The 20,089-nt window shown below is 49.1% G+C and overlaps 1 protein-coding gene across 1 annotated transcript in view; it reads left to right on the top strand.

The window, feature by feature from the left end:
- The window catches only part of Fbxo42 (F-box protein 42), a 61,069-nt gene extending 43,242 nt beyond the window's left edge, over nucleotides 1-17,827 (top strand). The window contains exons 5-10 of the mRNA XM_052177935.1: nucleotides 7,075-7,228; nucleotides 8,680-8,790; nucleotides 11,167-11,263; nucleotides 11,749-11,805; nucleotides 12,625-12,741; nucleotides 13,146-17,827. Coding sequence (XP_052033895.1) covers nucleotides 7,075-7,228; nucleotides 8,680-8,790; nucleotides 11,167-11,263; nucleotides 11,749-11,805; nucleotides 12,625-12,741; nucleotides 13,146-14,258 — 1,649 coding nt within the window. The 3' untranslated portion in view covers nucleotides 14,259-17,827. The remainder of the gene's footprint in view (nucleotides 1-7,074; nucleotides 7,229-8,679; nucleotides 8,791-11,166; nucleotides 11,264-11,748; nucleotides 11,806-12,624; nucleotides 12,742-13,145) is intronic.
- Nucleotides 17,828-20,089: the final 2,262 nt, after the last annotated feature.

Genomic DNA, 20,089 nt, shown 5'->3' on the forward strand with positions numbered 1-20,089 from the left:
GCCAGGGAGTGCCTGTGGACTCGCATTATGGGGAAGAGCAGAGGGAAGAAAGGAATTCTTCAGACTCTGGGGTTTTTCTAGAACATGCTTTTTGGAGTTGGATAGTTGTGTGCTGCTGAAGAGCAGGAACTGCCCTGGTCAGATGTGTACAGATGTGTGCAGCCTGTGGTCCGTCCTCTAGGGAAGATGAATAGACCAGCATATTTCAGGGCCAGTGGGGCTCTCCTGTTGCTCCAGGAGGGAAGTTCTGTGACTAGCAACTTTGTCTTCACTATGAATGGAGCTACTTGAGAGGCACCTCTGACAGGGCTACAATTAACAAGTTATCAGATGCAACCTCTCCTGCCCCTGAAAGAGCTTGCAGTGGAGACAAGGAGTCTTCACTGTTTTGCATGTGTTAGTTTTTAACTGGTAAATGTTCATGCAGGAATCTTTCATGTGGCTTTATTGGCACTGGGAACAACGCCCATGGAGTTCTCTATGCTCATGCCCCTGGCCTGCTTCTCATGGCAGGTACTAAAGTTTTTGCCATTGGGGCATTCCATAAATTGCTTGGGATGTTTTTAAAGGTGTGGGTGTGGGTGTAAGAGGGAAAATATATACCTGTAGTTGGCTGAGCCTGTGTCCCATCGCAGCGGAGCCTGAGACTAAAAGGTTGAAGCAAAGTCAAAGTCTTCCTGTGTGTTCAAACTCTAATCCTAGGACTCAGGAAGCAGAGGCAGATCTTTGATTTCTGTGCTAGCCTAGTCTACAGAGCAAATCCCAGGGAAGCCAGGGCTGTATAAAAAGACCCTGAAAAGGTCTTTAAAAGAAAAGTATTTGAATGTATCATGTTGTGACAGCAGCCACTGCCTCCAAGCTGTGTCATCATTACAGGAGGCAGCTCTGTCCCTCTATAGGACATCAGTAGACTTCCATATGGTAGGTTTTAGTTCAGCAAATATTTTCATAAGAAATAGCCTGTCCCACCCAGCCCAGTCTATTGCTGGAGTTGAGCAAAGCATTCTGCACAGCCTGCTAAGCAATCCCATTGGGGTAAAATAGGTGAAAACTCTCCCTCCGAGGCTTTTAGCCCAGACAGACAGAAGTGTGGTATGGTGTGTGGTCCTGTGGATCCCACACACGATGCCTATAGAAGCCAGAAGAGGGCATCAGGGCCCCTGAAGCTGGAATTACTGTCAGGGTGAGTGCTGGGAACTGAAGTCAGGTCTCCTGGAGAGCATCGAGCACTCTTAACTGATGCACCATCTCAGTCCCCAAGAGGACAGTGCTTGCTTCTGGTCTCAGGCCAGTGTAGACCAGGCCCTCCTTAAAACACACATGCAGTTAAACACATAGGAGCCTATGAGCTGAACAGTTTTTTTGCTTGCTGCTTTTCTTTTGAAATCAATAGCATGCTATTGAGTTCCACTTTCAGACTTTCCCTCTGACATGTCCCTAACGTCTAGTCCTGTGTAGTAAGCCGCCTTTTGTTCATCTCCATTACAAGATGGCGCTGGCCAGATGCAGCTCCCTGGTAGTAAATCAACTTTAGTACATGCGCAGTGTGCTGTATTCATTATCACACTTACGTGCTAATGAAGAATTCACTTAGTTCGCCTATGAGCAAGCGGCGGGCTATCTCTCTATGGCAGGCGGGGCTGAATAGGCTATATAAGGTCAGGCAGGGAGAGGGCTCGGGCCGCCAAAAGAAGAAAATAGGCTTTGTTCAAGGTTCCCGAAATAAACTGTTAGAAGGAAGAAACTCCCTGGTGTTGCCTCTTTCCTTGCGACAGTCCTGGATCAGCTTTCAACATCATCAACTATTAACAAATCCCATGTGTGGCTTGGAATCTTTTGTCTGAAAGTCAGCAATGGGAATAATCTGGGCTTGCTTTTATTTATTTTGCAATAACTATAGATAATGGTGACCAGGGAAAATACTTGTATATTAAAAATGTTAATTTATTTTAATAACCTTTTAATCAGTACTTTTGTAAAGTGAAACCCATTTTGGACTTCTGTCATCCTATTATTGAAATTAAAGGGTCTGTATAGTCACATGTATAATATGTACATATAAGGGGGTATGAATCAATATGAGTTTGTATGGATTATAAAAGGGAGTCATAGTTAGGTGCAGTGACGGATGCCTTTAATTCTAGCACTCGGGAGGCAGAGGCAGGCAGATCTCTGAGTCTGAGGCCAGCCTGGTCTACAGAGAGAGTTCTTGGACAGCCAGAGTTGTTACACAGAGAAACCTTGTGTCTTAGTTAGGGTTTAATTGATGTGAACAGACACCATGTCCAGTGCAACTCTTATAAAGACAATATTTCATTGGGGCTGGCTTATAGGTTCAGAGATTCAGTCCATTATTAAGGCAGGAGCATGGCAGCATGCAGGCAGGCAGGCCTGGTGCAGGAGGAGCTGAGAGTTCTACTTCTTGTTCCTAAGGCAGCTGGGAGAAGACTAGCTTCCAGGCAGTTTGGACAGGGGTCTTAAAGCTCTCTCCCACAGTGACATACTTCCTCCAACAAGCCACACCTCCAAATAGTGCCACTGTCTGAACAAAGAATATTCAAACTACCACACTCTGCCTTACAAAACCAAAATAAATAGTAAACAATAAAATAAAAATAGAAAGGATTCATTCAAATGGCTGACATCATAGGGACAGGGTGGTCTAACAGTGGCCATCGACACGAGGGAAATTGGGAACATGGGAACATGGTAGCTCCAGTGCTGGGTGTCCGGTCTGCTGCCATGGCCGGCAGGAGGACTAACCCTGACTCTCCTGACGCTTAACCATGATGGGCTCTGGAACCAACCAAGAGATGCACCCCTGGCCAGGTCCATGAGGGCGTTCCCAGGAAGGGTTCTCTGAGAGCAGAAGGCCCTCAGAATGGCTGGCATCCTCCAAGGGCAGGGCAGGGAGGCCCTGTTTGTAGAGAAGTCAGGAGAGAAGCAACCTCTGGTGCTCTGCCTTCCAGAGGGACTCCATTCCTGGACCCACGAAATGTATCCTGTGCTCTCTAACTCAAGTGTGTAACCACCACAAGCCCACAGGAATAAGTAAAGAGGAATTGGGTTTTGTCAAATATCTCTACTTTGTATCAAGGTCAGCACCGACTCTGTCGTTTGCTCGGGAATCTTACTACTCTCCAACGGGATCACTGGCTCAGTGTAGATGCTGTAGAGATTTTTGTTCAGATTACCACGTTTGTATTACAGACTGTCTTTTGAAGGGCTGGGAGAGCTAGTTCAGTAGTTGACAGCACATACTGTTCTTGCAGAAGATTCCCAGTTCAGATCCCAGCACCCATGTAACAGGCAGGCCATAGTGGCCTGGAGCCAGGGCTCCACGGGGATCAGATGCCTTTGGTTACACTTATGTGCACACATCCAGCACACAAGTACTAAAATAAGTCTTAATAGATAAATAAAAGTAAGAATTACACTTTGGGGCTGGAGAGATGGCTCAGCAGTTAAGCACACTGACTGTTCTTCCAGAGGTCCTGAGTTCAATTCCCAGCAACCACATGGTGGCTCACAGCCATCTATAATGGGATCTGATGCCCTCTTTCTGGTGTGTCTGAAGACAGCTACGGTGTACTTACATATAATGATAAATACATCTTTAAAAAACAAAAGAATTACACTTGGGTTCGTTCCATTGTGTGGCTGTTAGGGAGAGCCATGGTACTAAGCTGCAGTTTCTGCATTTGACTGAATCACCAGGTCTCAGTCACATCCAAGTGCCAGTCTAGAGGGTGTAAGTCACTGACTGACGTTGCAGTCTTTTAGCAATTTCTCTTTTTTCTTTTAACTTGTTATTGATTCTTTGTGACTTTCGCATCATTCTCCCTAATCCTCATTTCCTCATCCCTCCATATCCACCATCCACCTTTGCCACCCCTCCCCCTAGAAAAGAAAACAAAACAAAAATCCAGCTGTGCACCTGTAACTTTAATTTTTCCAAAATCTATTTTTAATGATGATTCTTTTTTTTTTTTAAAGATTTATTTATTATTATATGTACGTACACTGCAGCTGTTTTCAGACACACCAGAAGAGGGCATCAGATCTCATTACAGATGGTTGTGAGCCACCATGTGGTTGCTGGGATTTGAACTCAAGACCTTCTGAAGAGCAGTCAGTGCTCTTAACTGCTGAGCCATCTCTCCAGCCCCTAATGATGATTCTTAACTCTAACATCCCTTTCAGCCCACCACCCACCAGAGGTAGTGGAAAAGAAAGGATACAGGGGAAGTGGATCTTTTTAGAAAGAGTTCTTTGGAGCAACTCCCTTCTGTTGTCTGGAGATCGGCAGTTCAGTTCACAGGTCAGCAGGCAGCAACAGCTTGAGCCACTCACAAACAGTTGATGTATACACCAGCAGTCCAGTCTGGTAGGGTCGGGAGAGCAGAGAGAAGTCAGCAGCAATGGCACTGCCTAGCAGAGACAGGCAGGCCTCAGCCTTGACTAGAATGAGCAGGGGGGACCCAGAGGGACACCAGGAGAAGTTCTTGGCTTTGCCTCTCACCTGGAAGCGAGGATCAGTGAAGACTTGAGTCGAAGCGTTGCACAGCTAGCTGTGCCAGCAAGCCAAGCTCAGCCTCTGTCCCTCTGTGGAGTCCTTTTATACTGTCTCCAAACATCACGTGTCCTCCACATACCTTATCTCAGCATCTTCCCTCAGCACATGCATCTGTCTCAGCAGACATCACTGTGCCAGTCAGCCCAAGTCCACAGAAGTGGCAAGAAACTGCAGGACAGCTCCAGAAGTTGTTTAGTGTGTTTCTTTCTATGGAGTCCTGACAAATGGAGCTCAACTACACAGTGTAAGGCGGATCAATACGTGCATGTTAGCAAAGACTCCTCCGTCACACGTCCTTTCACGGTCTTGCTTTAGCAAAACGTCCTTTCACCTGTGTCCACTTCAGGAAAACACTCCTTCACGGGTTTGCCCCAGCAAAACACCATCCAACCAACTTTGCAAAGAACCCTTAAGTTTCCACTTCAGTACCCTTTTGACCAAACAGCTTTTCTTGGAAATGATGGTTGCAGCGAGACGTTGGTCTGGTCTGAAGCCTCTGGCTTCTGCTCCTCGGATGGGGACTGAACTCTTCTCTGGCATCCTATCGTTGTCCTGTGCTGTGGGGATCTGGTCCCTTCATGTGCTCTAGCAGTTCATCCAGAACTGCCCAGGTGAGAGGTGGGGGCAGCTCACCCCTGCCCCTGCCCAAGTGGGGGCCACTCTTCCGAGGGCTGCAGCTAGTGTGTGGCAGGACCAGCTCCCCCTTTCTCGGTTTTGAGACTGGGTTTCTTTGTGTGGCCTGGCTGTCCTGGAGCTAGACTTGTAGGCCAGGTTGGCCTTGAACTCGGAGATCCTTGTTCCTCTGTGTCCCCGGGGCCGGGCTAAAGGCAGGCACCACTACCACCTGGCCTTTTTTGTTTTTTGTTTTCCCCTTAAAGACAGGATCTCAGTCAGTCTGTAGCCTGGCCTGTTAGGTATTTTTTGTGGGGTTTCATTTTGTTTTGATTGTTTATTTGTTTATGTCTTCCACTGTACCTCTAAGTTCCAGGTGAGTTGAAAGGGTATGAAACTTGGTTTTGTATTTCACAAAATGAGTCCTTTTGGAGTACAGTAACTTTTAATTAGATCATTAAAATACAATGAATTGATAGATTTGTCTAGTTTATTAAGAGGCCTCCCTGAGGGAAGTCAAAATTATTCAATGAGAAACAATTATGGACCGAAGAAAAACAGACTGTGGGGCTGGGCATAGTCTTAGCTGGTGTACTTGTGCGGTACAAAAGAAACCCTGGGTACCCGTCTGCAGCAGCCACAACCTGGGCATGGTCAGCCACACCTGTGAGGCAGCGGGTAGAGATGGTCAGTCAGGGTCATGCTTAGCTACCTAGCAAGTCTGAGACGCCGGGCTACATGAGACCCTTTCTTAATAGTTTAAAAGAAAAAGGGAAAGAGAAGAACTTGCTGAATGATGGTTGCACACACCTTTTGTTCCCAGCACTCGGGAGGCAGAGGCATCGGATCTCTAAGTTTGAGGCCAGCCTGCTTTATAGCACCAGTTTCAGGACAGCCTGAGCTACACAAAGAAACCCTGTCTCAAAAAAAAAAACCAAAACCAAAAGAAATAATAAAATTTAAAGTTTATTTTATGTGCTTGAGTATTTTGCCTGTATGTATATCTGTGTTCCACATGTGTCTGATGCCCAGGGAGTCCAGAAAAGGGCATCAGACCCCCTGGAACTGGAGTTGCATATTGTGACCTGCCTTGTGGGTGCTGGGAATTGAACCCTGGCCCTCTGAAAGAACAACCCATGCTTCTAACTGCCTGGTATCTTTTTTTTTTTTTTTTTTTTTTTTTTTTTTTTTTTTTTAATATTCTAGTATTTTCTGACCTATAGGTATTGAGACAAATTACTTTGACCATAATAACAACGAGATATCCAGTAGGAATTGGGGAGATAACAACGGTCATTTCAAAACAAAAGCTGGAAAGGTCTGTCCTGTCTGTGAGAGACGTGTCATCTCAGATGAGCCATTTCTTTCTTTTCTTTTTCTTTAGATAGGACATCATGGAGCCCGTGCTGCTCTCAGCTGTGTGTAGCTGAGGCTGCTCTTGGACTACGTTATGACAGGGTTCTAGCCCACGGAGCCTATCTGTCCTGAGCTGCACGTACACTTGTAGACTTCCCAGACCCCACAGCACAGCAACACAGACCAGTGTGCAGTGCCCACTGTTCCTTCTGTACTGCGAGACTTACTTGAGACGCGAGGTCACATTTCCTAGGAGGAGGACCCCACTGTCTGTGGCCATTGTAGCACCAGTGTAAAGTTAGGCCAAGGCGAGTTGGGACCTTTTGAGATGGGTCCAAAGAAAGCTGAGGACCTTCATCTGTGTTGGTATGGAGATGTATAAATCAATGGTGGGTCTCTTAGACCCGGAAACCCAGCTCCCCACCCTTCTGCTGTGTGACAGACGTCGCCTCCCTTCTTGCCCTCCCAAGGAAAGGTGATCTGTGAGTATGCTCCCAAATCCTAATCGTGATGCCGTTGCCTTTTCCTAGGGTCCTATCCTTCCCCCAAAGCTGGGGCCACTCTGGTCGTGTACAAGGACTTGCTAGTGCTATTTGGTGGCTGGACAAGGCCAAGTCCCTATCCCTTACACCAGCCAGAGAGATTCTTTGATGAAATTCACACGTACTCACCATCTAAAAACTGGTAAGCCCCAAAGAGAACCCAGTCTGTATCTGTAGGAAATGGGTTTCATTGTGTTATGTTTTGGCTATTTTGGGTGTGGGCTTTTGCCCCTGGTGTGAGGAGGGCAGAGCATGTCAGAAGCCGTCTCTTTCCTCTAGCCATGAGGATCCTAGAGATCAAGTTCGCTTTGTCAGGCTCAGTGGCAAGTGCCTTAGCCCAAGCTATCTTACTTTCCCAAAAATGGACTTTAAATCAGTGGATTCTTTATTTCTGTGTGTCAAGGACCTCTCAGAGGGGCTGGAGAGGTAGTTCTGTGGTTAAGACTGCTTCCTGGTCTTGGAGAGGACCAGAGCTTCCCAGTACCCAAAGGATCCAACAACCTCTCTCTCTCTCCCTCTCTCAATGTCTCTCTCTCTCTCTGTCTCTCTCTCTCATATATATATATATATATATATATATATATATGAGAGTGTGTGTATAGATGTATATATATCTTACAGCATAAACTCACATAGACATACATAAATATAAAAATAAATATTTTTAAAAATTACTAGCAATCTTGAAAAAAATTTTAACAAAACAACTGAATCCCTTGGAGAGTATTTTCCAGGCTGAGGGAGCACAGCGAGACTTGGTTATCAATTGAGGTGTTCTGCAGCGTGCCCTTAGGACAGACAGTAAGGACCTTTACCTTCCAGGAGAAAAAGAGCTCTGGTTCTCTTGCAGTTGGAGAGGGAGCCTTCAGCTCGAGGAGCACTGTGTACACAAGGAACCTGTGTCTCACATTTTCAGGCTGTTTCTCAGACACATCTGTTTTTTCTGTTTGTTTGTTTTGGTTTAGATTTTTGAGAGAGGGTCTCTCCATTTCCTTGACTGTCCTTGAACTCACTATGCAGACCAAGCTGCCCTCAGATTCACAGAAATCCTCTTTCGTCTGCCTCTTGAGTGTGTTTTGGTTTGCATTGGTGTTTTGCCTGCATGTGTCTGTGTGAGGGTATCAAGTCCCCTGGAACTGTAGTTACAGACAGTTGTGAGTCAGCATGTGGGTGCTGGGAAATGAACCCAGGTCTTCCCCGGAAGAGCAGCCAGTGTTGTTGACTGCTGAGCCATCTCTCCAGCCCTAGACATGCCTGTCGTAATGACAGTAACCATCGATCAGATAAAATCCCAGGTAGAACTTCCTCAGCACACAAGGCTGAGGGAGCCATGAAGCCCAGTCTTGTCCTGTGGTGGTCTTCACTTCCTTGGCTATTGGCAGCCACATTGAGATCTTAGCATGGATGTAACTTGAAGGAAGCTCATGGGAAAGCTGTGAATGCCAGTGCTCTGCCCCCCATTCTTGTCCCACCATGCCAGCGAGAAAGGTGGCAGGCTGTGGTTCTCAGAGGGCCACCCCTCCTTTGTGCCTTACACTCGGAGGATGGAGCCAGTGGGTGTGACTTCTGCTTCCTTCCCCTGCTCTCCCTCAGGTGGAACTGCATCGTCACCACACACGGCCCCCCGCCCATGGCTGGCCATTCCTCCTGTGTGATAGGGGATAAGATGATTGTCTTCGGTGGCTCCTTGGGATCTCGGCAGATGTAAGTACTTCCAGCTTGCTTCGTGCTACCCAGAAGGTAGACGCTCTTGTTCGTAAGGAGGGCGCCATGTTTCTGAGCAGAGCTCTCCTGAGCCCAGGCCCTACTTCACCCCAGCATTTAGTTCTTGGCTCCCTCCATCCCAGATCATTGGGCTGAAATATTTGCTTTCTCTCTTTTTAAATTTTTATTTATTTAATATATGAGTTCTTTGCTGCATATACATCTGCAGGCCGGCAGAGGGCGTCAGATCCCCTTGCAGATGGTTGTGAGCCACCATGTGGTTGCTGGGATTTGAACTCAGGACCTCTGGAAGAGCAGTCAGTGCTCTTAACTGCTAAACCATCTCTCCAGCCCCAAGAATTTCTTTCTGTTTAATACAATGGGATCAAGTTCTTGTGAAGGCTCCTTCTTGTTCTGTGCCTATAGAAGGCCATCTTTCAAGAAGCAGGATGGTTTATTGCCCAACTCAGACCCCTCAGGAGAAGGGGAAGGTATATTCACAGGATGGGTAGAAATTGTGGACTCTCCAAATGGGATAGGAGACTGGGAAAATGAATTAGAAAGGGGACGCTATCAGGGAGGCTGAGTCCCCGCCCCTGCCTTCTGTGCCACTGCCCGTCCTGTGTTCGAGTCAGGACAGCAAGTCCACCTGTGTCACTGGCATGGGTACGTGCCACAGTAGTTTTCTGTATGTCTTGAATAAAATGGGGGGTTGATGAGCTGTCAAAAAAGTCACTGCAGATGGTCACGGTGGCACGTCCCTTTAATCCCAGCACCCAGGAGGCAGAGGCAGGCGGATTTTAAGAGTTGCAGGACAGCCAGGGCTGCATAAAGAAACCCTGTCTCAAAGGAAAAAAAGAGAAAGAAAAGAAAGAAAGGAAGAAAGTGATTAAGTCATTGCAGACCCAAGCTTGCCCTATAATGGGACCCACCAACTTCCGAGTTTTAAAATAGTTATTGAGGAGTTCAGGGTCATACTCAGCTATGTAGCAAGTTTGAGGCCAACCTGTGGTATATGTGAATCTGTTTTTTAAAAAAGCAAAACAATACAAAAATAAAAATGTAAATTAAATATAAAATATTTGTGGAGAAAAACAGAAAGAACTGCCCTGTAGATGAGAGGGCTTAGGGTCTAACTCTGGGAATACTTTATATCATTGTGTGTAAATAGAAGACCTTAAAGGGCCAATCAGATACAGACTGCAGGCTTTTCTCCTCTCCTTCTTCCTCTTCTTCCTCTCCCCTCCCCTCCCCCTCCCCTCCCCTCCCCTCCCCTCCTTTTCCCCTCCCCTCCTCTCCTCTCCCCTCCCTTCCCCTCCTCTACCTCTGCCTGGCCTTGAGTTCAGGTAGCCCTTGGCCTCATGAGTGCTGGGATAAAGCTGAGGGACTGCTATGACAAGGTCCCTGCCCCTTTCCTTGCAGGCAGAGTTGGTGTTTTGACACAGGGTCTCTCTGACTAGCCTGGAATTTATGTAGACCAGGCTAGTGACAAATTCACTTCAATTCTCCTGCCTCTGCCTGAGAGAAAAGGTGTATGCCACCCCGCCCATCACTGCTACCTCCTGGAGAGTTGAATTTAGCAGTTGATTCCTGATAAAACTGCAGCTTATCTGCCACTGTGAAGTACTTTTTCGCCTCCTCTTCACTGAGCCTTTAATTCCCACACTGAGATGGATGCCTTCAGAACCATTTTTTTCTCTTTCTTGTGGTTTTTGGTTTGGGAAGGTGATCACTTGACCAGCAGCCGCCTCCTACTGCCACTGCTGACCTCTTTCTTCGGGTCCAGAGTGTGGCTGCACGCTCCCCTCACTGCCGCCTGTGGCCACAGAGAACTAGAAGGTTGGAGGACCCGGGACAGGTTCAGTGCCAACTGCACTGAGAGGCCTTTGTCATAGAAACGCTCGATCCAGTGCTCTCTCCCCCACCCTCTGGTTTATTTTGGGGGGGGGGGCGTATTTTTGGTTTTCTTTTTGTTTTTTTCCTTTTGGTTTGGTTTGGTTTTTCAGAGACCGGGTTTCTCTGTATAGCCTTGACTGTCCTAGAACTGAACTCAGAGATCCTTCTGCTTCTGCCTCTGCCTCTGAGTACTGGGATCAAAAGTATGTGCTACCATGCCTGCTTTCTGTCAGTTCTGTAGAACAGTAGTGTTTCTGTGTCATAGGAGAGGACACAAAAGGGAGAGAAAATAACGTTTGTTAGGCTGCAATGTAGGGTTCCGCTGTGGCATTTTCCTTCCGAAGCCCCTGGACTCTGAGGAGACCATCTGGGAAGCCTCCTTCAGCCCACACAGGCTGCGTGTATGAAAATGCTGTGCACCACAACCGTGCTCCCTGGAGGAGCACACACCTTCCTTCTGACTGTGTTCTTATCTCACAGGAGCAATGAAGTCTGGGTCCTTGACCTGGAGCAGTGGGCGTGGTCCAAGCCGAACATCTCTGGCCCCAGTCCTCACCCACGAGGTGGCCAGTCTCAGGTGCTAAAGAGTTTAACTATTGAGCAAGCACTGTAGTATCTTTATGGGCGTGAGGTGAGGTCCCTGTGCAGTGAGCCAAAGAGAATTTCTGGCTGCGTGCGAGAGAGAGAGAGAGAGAGAGAGAGAGAGAGAGAGAGAGAGAGAGAGAGAGAGAGAGAGAGAGAGAGAGAGAGAGAGATTCTGTTTCTAGTGTGCTGTATTACCTATAGTGGCCTCTAGGGGTTTTATTAAGAGAGTTCTGCACTCTTGCATTGATATTTTTTTCAAGTAAGAAGGTGTCTGTTCGAGGGTCATCAGCTCAGAGGGATAGAAATACCTGGGTGGGGTGGAGGGGCAGTGGGGTGCTTACTCACTTGGGAGTGGAGGGGGCAGTGGGGTGCTTACTCACTTGGGAGCTGGGCATGATGTCTGTGTGCGTCATGGAAGCACGGGGAGTCGGGTCCTGTGTCTTTGTAGATTTATTTTAGATTTCTTTGTCTCCCCAGATTGTGATAGACGAGGCAACTATCCTGATCCTCGGCGGGTGTGGCGGCCCCAATGCTGTGAGTACTGCGAGCGCTGGCCTAGCAGCTGAGCGCTGGGGGGAGGGTGCTTAGTCCCTTGCTCGCTGACACGAGGAGCCCTTTTGTGGCTCACGTAACGAGAGTAGACAGCTTTTATAGTCTCTGCCTTGTTCTCCATTCTTTTTTAGGGGGAAGGGGTTGAGAGGTACTTTAAATAGAAACATTGGTTTCTTAAATATTCATTTCTCAGTTTCTATTCCTATTTCCTCTTTAACATATAAGGTTTTCCAATATGATTTGTGTGGGGATGGGGGCAGTGGATGTAAAAGAGTAGATGACTGAAATCCATATGGGATTTACTTAAGAGTGCTGGCTGAGAAAGTTAATATCTCTATTATCTCTCTCCTACACACACACACACAGAGCAGTTGCAGTTGGTACGTGGGTCAGGACAGTCAGTGGCCATGTGTGAATGAATGAAGGCAGGAGTCATAGCTGGATGAATACCTGAGGGTTAGGATGTCCACCCTGCCAAGCCCGTACGCACACTTTACACTAGGCACCACAGCCTTAAGACAGTAGTTCTGTCCCACTGTAGATGGATGGATGGATGGATGGATGGATGGACGGACGGACGGACGGACGGATGGTTTGGGTGGATTGGGTGGATGGGAGGGTGGATGGGTAGGATGGTAGATGGGTGGGTGTGTGGGTAGGAGGGTGGTGGGTGAGTAGATAGATAGAAGGGTGGGTGGGTGGGTGGATAGGTGTAAAGCAGTTGTAAGCGAGAGACAGCGGTTGTGTGTATGCTGGAGCATGTGCCAACCCTGGGTTCTGTTCTTGGACTTTCTCTTACAGCTGTTCAAGGATGCCTGGCTGCTGCACATGCACCCAGGTCCCTGGGCCTGGCAGCCACTCAAGGTGGAAAACGAAGACCACGGTGCCCCAGAACTGTGGTGTCACCCAGCCTGCCGGGTAAGTGGGGAGGGGCAGCCAGCAGGAAGTGCCCTAAGCTAGAAACCTGAATTCTGTTGTTAAACTTCTAGAGAAATTTTTACAGAAGGAGAACACAGTTCAGTGTCACATGTTCTTTTAGTATTTCCCATGTCCACAAGCTGCTTGGTAGGAGGACATGGGTGCACATTGTTTTATTTCTAGCTTTAAGGATCCATTTGTCTACAGACTGTTCCCAGGGTCTCAAACAGATTTCCCTATTCCACAGCTATAACTGATAACCTGTCTGCCTTCCTAGCTGACACAACCATTACTTTCATCTCCATGAATCAGGCCTACAAAACGCCTGCGCGTTTCCAGTGGCTACGTTAGGAAGTCTGATCAGAACTAAGGCCGGGGCTGTGAACACAGTCTTTCTCTTCCAGGTGGGGCAGTGTGTGGTGGTCTTCAGCCAGGCTCCGAGTGGGAGAGCGCCCCTCAGCCCCAGTCTGAACTCTCGCCCGTCACCTATCAGTGCCACTCCTCCAGCCCTGGTTCCCGAGACCCGAGAGTACCGCTCCCAGTCCCCAGTGAGGAGTATGGACGAAGCTCCTTGTGTGAATGGCCGCTGGGGAACACTGAGGCCCAGGGCTCAGAGGCAGACTCCCTCAGGTTCCCGGGAAGGGAGCCTCTCCCCAGCCAGAGGAGACGGCTCTCCCGTCCTCAACGGCGGAAATTTGTCTCCAGGGACAGCAGCTGTTGGGGCTTCCTTAGACAGCCCTGTACAGGTGGTGTCTCCAAGCACTCCGTCTGCCTCTGACGGGTACGACCTAAAAGTAGGGCTTTCTCTAGCTCCCCGACGAGGGTCTTTACCAGATCAGAAGGACCTGAGGTTAAGTTCCATTGATCTGAATTGGGACCTCAAGTCTGCTGCCAACAGCAGTCATGTGGACAGCACAGACAACAGGACAGTTGCGGGGAGTGTGAGACACCCTTCAGAACAGACCAATGGTGTTCACACACCCCCGCATGTGGCCAGTGCCCTTGCAGGGGCCGTGTCTCCCGGTGCCCTGCGTCGGAGTTTGGAAGCCATCAAAGCGATGTCATCCAAAGGCCCCTCAGCCTCGGCAGCGCTAAGTCCTCCTCTTGGGTCTTCTCCAAGCTCCCCTGGGAGTCAGAGTCTGAGCAGTGGAGAGACAGTGCCCATCCCCCGCCCAGGGCCAGCCCAAGGAGATGGTCATTCCTTACCCCCCATTGCTCGACGCCTGGGCCACCACCCTCCACAGTCCCTGAATGTTGGCAAACCCTTGTACCAGAGCATGAACTGCAAACCCATGCAGATGTATGTGCTGGACATCAAAGACACCAAGGAGAAGGGCCGCGTCAAGTGGAAGGTCTTCACTAGCAGTTCTGTGGTTGGGCCTCCCGAGACCAGCCTGCACACGGTGGTGCAGGGCCGGGGAGAGCTCATCATATTCGGAGGCCTCATGGACAAGAAGCAGAATGTGAAGTACTATCCAAAAACAAACGCCTTGTACTTTGTGCGAGCGAAGAGATAATGTGTTCAATACCCTTCCCTTTCTGTGTCTTTTAATGTGGAACTTTCCAGTGTGCAAACATTTGGACTGAGACTGGGGAAAACAACATGACTCCCACACACCAAAACTCCAATTCCATGCCTAACTTGCTCCAGGCTGGGATTAAATCCCCACTAAGGAAAAGATTATATATATACAGATATATTATATAGCCAACTGTTTACAATAAAGGCGAGATCTTCGTCCCGGTTCAGATCAGCTGTTGTGGTCTTAGTGGAGGCTGTGCTGGCCTTTTCTCCTCTGCTGATAACTAGACCCAAAAGTAAGGGGACAGACAGCAGTAACTTCCCACAGGAAGCTGAAAAGCCCCTGTGATCTTTCTGTGGCCTTCTCAGAGTCAGAAATGATGGCCTAGACGGGACACTAAGGAAGAGGCTTCAGATGCTGTGCTGTAGGCTCAGAGTCACAGAAGATAGCTCTTCCCAGCCTCCTGTCAAACCACGGAAGACCCATGATGAAGCCCCCTGTGCCTGGTCCCTGCTGCCCTCTGTGATCCAGAGAAGTCACCCAAGAAGAAACCCTGCTTCCCACGTGCTGGAGTCATGCTGAGACAATGTTGCTAGAGCCGCCATCTGTCCGCCCATCTCCCTCCTTCCTGTGTGTTGGTCTTTTTGGGTTCTCCCTACATGTCTTAGCAAACATTCAATGTCTGATTAGGGGATTTTCTGACAATCGTGTTTGGTTGCAAGTTGCCAAAAAACATACTTGTTTTCCTTTTAGAGCTGGGTCCTCGGAGGCCTGCTCCCTGTCCTTCGGTGGCTTGGTTTGGGATGTTTTAGTCTACCTTTTGTTCTATTTAGTTCATTTGTTTAAAGCACCAGAACTTTCTCCCTTCTTCCTCTCTGACAAAGCTCCAGTGTCTACAGAATTTCGGACATTTGGAGCCTTCCTGGGGTCCTCATGGCCAGTCAGGACCTGCCGCAGTGTGCTGGTATACACCCGTGACCCTAGCACTCAGGGCAGGGGCAGGATGGCTCCCAGTTTGGGGTTAGCCTGGATTATATACTGAGACACTGTCTCAACAAAACAAAGTAAAATTAAGATGCCAGTATCATTTTAAAATAAATCGGTAAAGCATCAAAAGACACCTTTTATTTTTTTCTAAGGCAGTATCTCACTATGTACCTCGCAGAGATCCTCCTGCCTCCGCCTCTTCCTGTTGCCTGTGACTCAACCCTCTGTGCTGTGCTGTGACAAGTGACTGGTGTGACTATCATGTCCTTGACGTTAGAGACACACACTGATCTGGGGCAGCTCTATCCTTTCTCCCTCCTTCCTGGTGTCTTGTTCTTCTGTCCCCAAACAGAGCCTCGGTGTGTGCTCTCACGCTGTCTCCTAGACATCAGTACAGCCAACCAGGAGAGTGGTTTGTTTGTTGGTTTGTTGGTTTTGTCCATAGAGAAAGCTATAAATTGCTGGTCTCTAAGCCACAGCCTAGAGATAGGAGAAATCAAAATAAGATTATTTCAAATGACCATGCAACTATGTTTTGGTGGTTTCTCATCGGTGGGTAAAGGATTTTTATTTTGCCTTTAAAACTGAAATTGAAACAACACAACAACAACAACATCAACAGCGTGTTTCCAGGGCACTCTACCTTCCCCGTCAGCATCTCCCAGGCAGGCCCAAGGCTGCTGTAGCTTGCTGTGGTCCCTGACCAGCCCTACCTATCCAACAAGTGTGTCTCCTGCTTCATACGCAGTCTTCTAGCCGTTAGCTTTGCTCTGGTGATCTTGGCAGGGACACCTCCTGCTTTGAGACCTGGGGACAGGCCAGCACTAGAGGAGGTGTATGTGCTCTGGGACCCCCACCCCGTGCATACTTCCTGTGTGCCCCGCCACTCCAGCTCCCTGCTCTGTTGCTGCTGCCAGTCCTTTGGCCGAGTGAGACTGATCCTGTGGGGCCTAGACTTGAGGTGAGGCCAGCAGATAAGCAGCCTAGCACTGCTGAGCCCTCTCTGTGGCATTTGCGTGTGCACGGTGCCTCTGGACTTGGTTTCTACGGTAAACCTCAAGCATTCAGACTCCTGAAAGTTCAGAATCTCTACTTCGTAGTCTTTCTCTTCCCTGTGGCCTTCCTAAGCTGGCTGTCATCTGTTGGGTTGTCGACTTTTCCCAAGTAGGCAGGCAATGGAAATATTAACCCCTTAGCAAGCTATGGGTTCCTCTGCACTCTGGGGTCCCGGGGCTCTCCGCACAGCTGAGGGCCAGGTAGGCGTCTGCAGTCCCTCCAGAGAAAACAGTGAGCCTTGCCTGCACCTGGCCATGCAGGACTTGGCTGTCCCCGAGCGAGCAAGCGTTGTAGATGTTGCCATGGGAAGTGACTCTGCAGTGGTCTCCTCAGCCTCATGAGTCTGTGGGTGTCCTCCGCGGAGCTCAGCGGCCACACAGCACCGCCAGCACAGATTTAACCACAACCCCTTTTTTGACACGATACCAATTTTGTCTTAAAATTCACCAAGAGACATGAGACAAAATATTTTGTTTGAACCCTCAGGAGCACCTAAAGAAAATATTTATCAGTATTTAAGTATTTAAAATACATCTTGTTTCTACTTGAAGCTTTAACCCTTTCCATTCCTGCAAGTGTGCCTTTGAGAGCCCTCGGTCATATTAACTTAAGTCATTTGGTTGGCCTCGTGTGAGAGTTCTGGGCGCTGCTCTGCTCCTGCACAGAGCTTGCTGGTCGTGCATGCCCCATAGCGTGCAGCAGAGAGCATCTGTTTCCACTGCTGTTTCTGCCTTTCTTCCTTACTTGGGATGAGGGCTCTACAACCCCACCTTTCCCCATAGTTTGGGAGCACCAATAAGGTATAGAAACAAACTTGAGTTCTGTTGAAGGTAACGCTAACGCTGGCCTTGCTCTCCCAACCTTCTGACTTTAATGTGTGAGCTCTGGCAAGAACTGACGCCATGAACTGTGGAGGAACAGTCGGTCGTGGAGCTCCCCTGACTAAAGAGAGAGAAGGCAGGACTGCAGGAGGCTCAGCTTGGACAGACGGAGGCCATGGCAGTGGGACGGGGTCCTCCCTTCACTTTGTCTTTATAAGTTCCTCTGCCTTGCTTCTTCCCTTCCCCTTCAGTCTGTCAGTTTGTCTGTGTCCTCATGGTGACTCTGGCATTGTGAAGTGCTCTATTTGCATTCTCTGTGGTCTCACCAGCACGGCAAAGAAGTCCAGGGTAGGGAAGCCTGGCCTGGGGACTGCAGTAAGGAAGCTCTGTCACCTGCAGGTGGCCTCTCACCGCCCCCATCCTTGGGAATGAAAGCGAACCTCTGGCTTCACTCTGCTCCCTCTGCCCCTCCTACCAACCAGGGCTCGCCCACCGTGTCCTGACAAAGCTGGTGCTGTGAGTGATGTTTCCCATACAACTCAGGGGTGCCAGGCGGCTCGCCCCAACAGTCATTTTCGGCACATCACGGTGTAGGAATGAAAATGGATTCCATGGATATTTAAATCTGTCAATTTCATTTTTGTTAATGTTTTCCCCAATGACTTTTTAGCAGTTTAACAAATAAAACAACAGACTGAACTGTCTTAACTGTTTTATTAGTACGGGAAAGAAAGGGGGGCTTCCCTGGGATGTCAGGCAGTGGGAAGGAGGGGGTGGCTGGGAAGGGGGTTCACTGAGTGGGAACGCTGTCCCTGTCCCCAGCATGCCTGAAGGACATGCTGCAGATTCTCTGTCTCACTCTGAGGTGGAGACCCAAGGGAAGTGAGGAGAGGTGTACAGAGGGCCAGGACAGCCTCTGCACGTGACTGATCTGAGCAGGGGCCAGGACACAGCAAATAGCGTTTAGGTACCATTTCCCGTTTGCCACTTTACCCTGAGTGCAGGTCTTACCAGCTGTGGTGCAGTTGTTTTCTGCCCTGTAGGACCAGGAAGATGCACGGGAGCAGTGGAGGATGTGTCCTGATGTGTGCATGGCGTGGCCATGTGCACACCCAGCATTGCTCCCCAGCCAGGGCGGCTTACCTCGTTTCAGTGTAAGTTACCAGAAGGAAAGGAAAATGGGCTGGAGAGATGGCTCAGCAGGTAAGAGCACTGACTACTCTTCCGAAGGTCCCGGGTTCAAATCCCAGCAACCACATGGTGGCTCATGACCATCTGTAAGAAGATCTGACTCCCTCTTTTGGTGTCTGAAGACAGCTGCAGTGTAATTACATATAATAAATCAGAGAGAGAGAGAGAGAGAAGACAATGCAGATAAGACCAGGTCACCATTAAGTCTTTATCTTCTGGGAATCTGAAAAAGGTCCCTAAAAGCAGTGGGCTGGAGTAACCTTGGGTCTGGGCAAGATAGAAGGCATCACTTCCAAACCCACTGCCCTTGGTGTGGGGCTGCCACACATGCCCGGGGCCACCCCTCCTCCACTTCCCCTGCCCCATGGGGGTGAGGGTGGCTTCCCTTTGCTGTTATTAGTCCATCTACAGCATCACTAGTGGGTGCATTTGGGGTGATTGCTCCATTGCTGGGAGCATTGGAGTGGGAACTGAAGGGTTGCAGGACAGAGGTGACAGCTGCTTCACGCTTAAGATCAGGAATGAGATCGATGTCATTACCTCCAGTGGCCACCTGGGGGAACCCTAGTGTCTTAGTCAGGGTTTCTATTCCTGCACAAACATCATGACCAAGAAGCAAATTGGGGAGGAAAGGGTTTATTGAGCTTACACTTCCATGTTGCAGTTTATTACTAAAGTCAGCAGAACTGGAACTCAAGCAGGTCGGGAAGCAGGAGCTGATGCAGAGGCCATGGAGGGATGTTTCTTACTGGCTTGCTTCCCCTGGCTTGCTCAGCCTGCTCTCTTATAGAACTCAAGAGCACCAGCCCAAAGGTGGAACCATTCACAAGGGGCCCTCCCCACTTGATCACTAATTGAGAAAATGCCCCACAGCTGGATCTCATGGAGGCACTTCCCCAACTGAAGCTCCTTTCTCTGTGATAACTCCAGCCTGTGTCAAGTTGACACACAAAACTGGCCAGCACACCTAGGAAAGGCTCTGAGTGTACCCGCGCATGCTGTCCATAACAGCAGGGAATGACATAGGACAGCTTACACAGCATTTCCCTCTTATACCCTGGTGGGTTTCCTCCCTTGCCAGCCTGTCTCAACCCACACCACCTGTACCACCCCCAGGCTCACCCTCACAACCCAACACAGAAAAGCCTAGTGTTCTCCGCCCTATGGTAAAGTCCCCGAGACTGAGCTGTGGCCACAGCTGGTGTCTTGGATAGACCTAGAAGTCCTGGCGTCACGTTCTTCCCCCTCAGGGGCCCCACCTGCCTACCATTGAGGAGCCAATAGAAGAAGGTTCGAGTCTGCATTCCTGTCCGCTCCACCTCAGGATGCTCAGGCAGGGCTGTGCATTTCTTGCTTTCAACCAGCCTCCCCCAAGGCCAGGCCTCTGCCTTCCCATCTCGGACTTCCCAGCTACTCTAGGCTGGTGATACGTTCCTGCCTTGAGGAATCCTGCCGCATGGCTTCCTGGTGCCCTTGTCCAGAGGTGCTTGATAAATGCACATGTGGGGACTGCAAACTGAGAGGAATAAGTCAGAGGCCCCTTGGGGGAGGGGGTGGCCCACATGCTTTGCCTTAGACTTAAAAAGAGAACAACTTCCTGAAACTGGGTAGAGCGGTAGTGAAAATGTAGAGGTTAAAGGACACAGGAGATTAGAACCCAGCACACCAAGAGAGTCCACAAGTACCTTAAGCACAGGACTGAACTTGTCATCCTCAGCCCGTGTTGGTTGGCTCCCTGTCTTCAGCAGCAGGGTATATTTAACCAAGGTC

The sequence above is a fragment of the Apodemus sylvaticus genome, chromosome 3 (genome assembly GCF_947179515.1).
Source record: "Apodemus sylvaticus chromosome 3, mApoSyl1.1, whole genome shotgun sequence".
NCBI lineage: Eukaryota > Metazoa > Chordata > Mammalia > Rodentia > Muridae > Apodemus > Apodemus sylvaticus.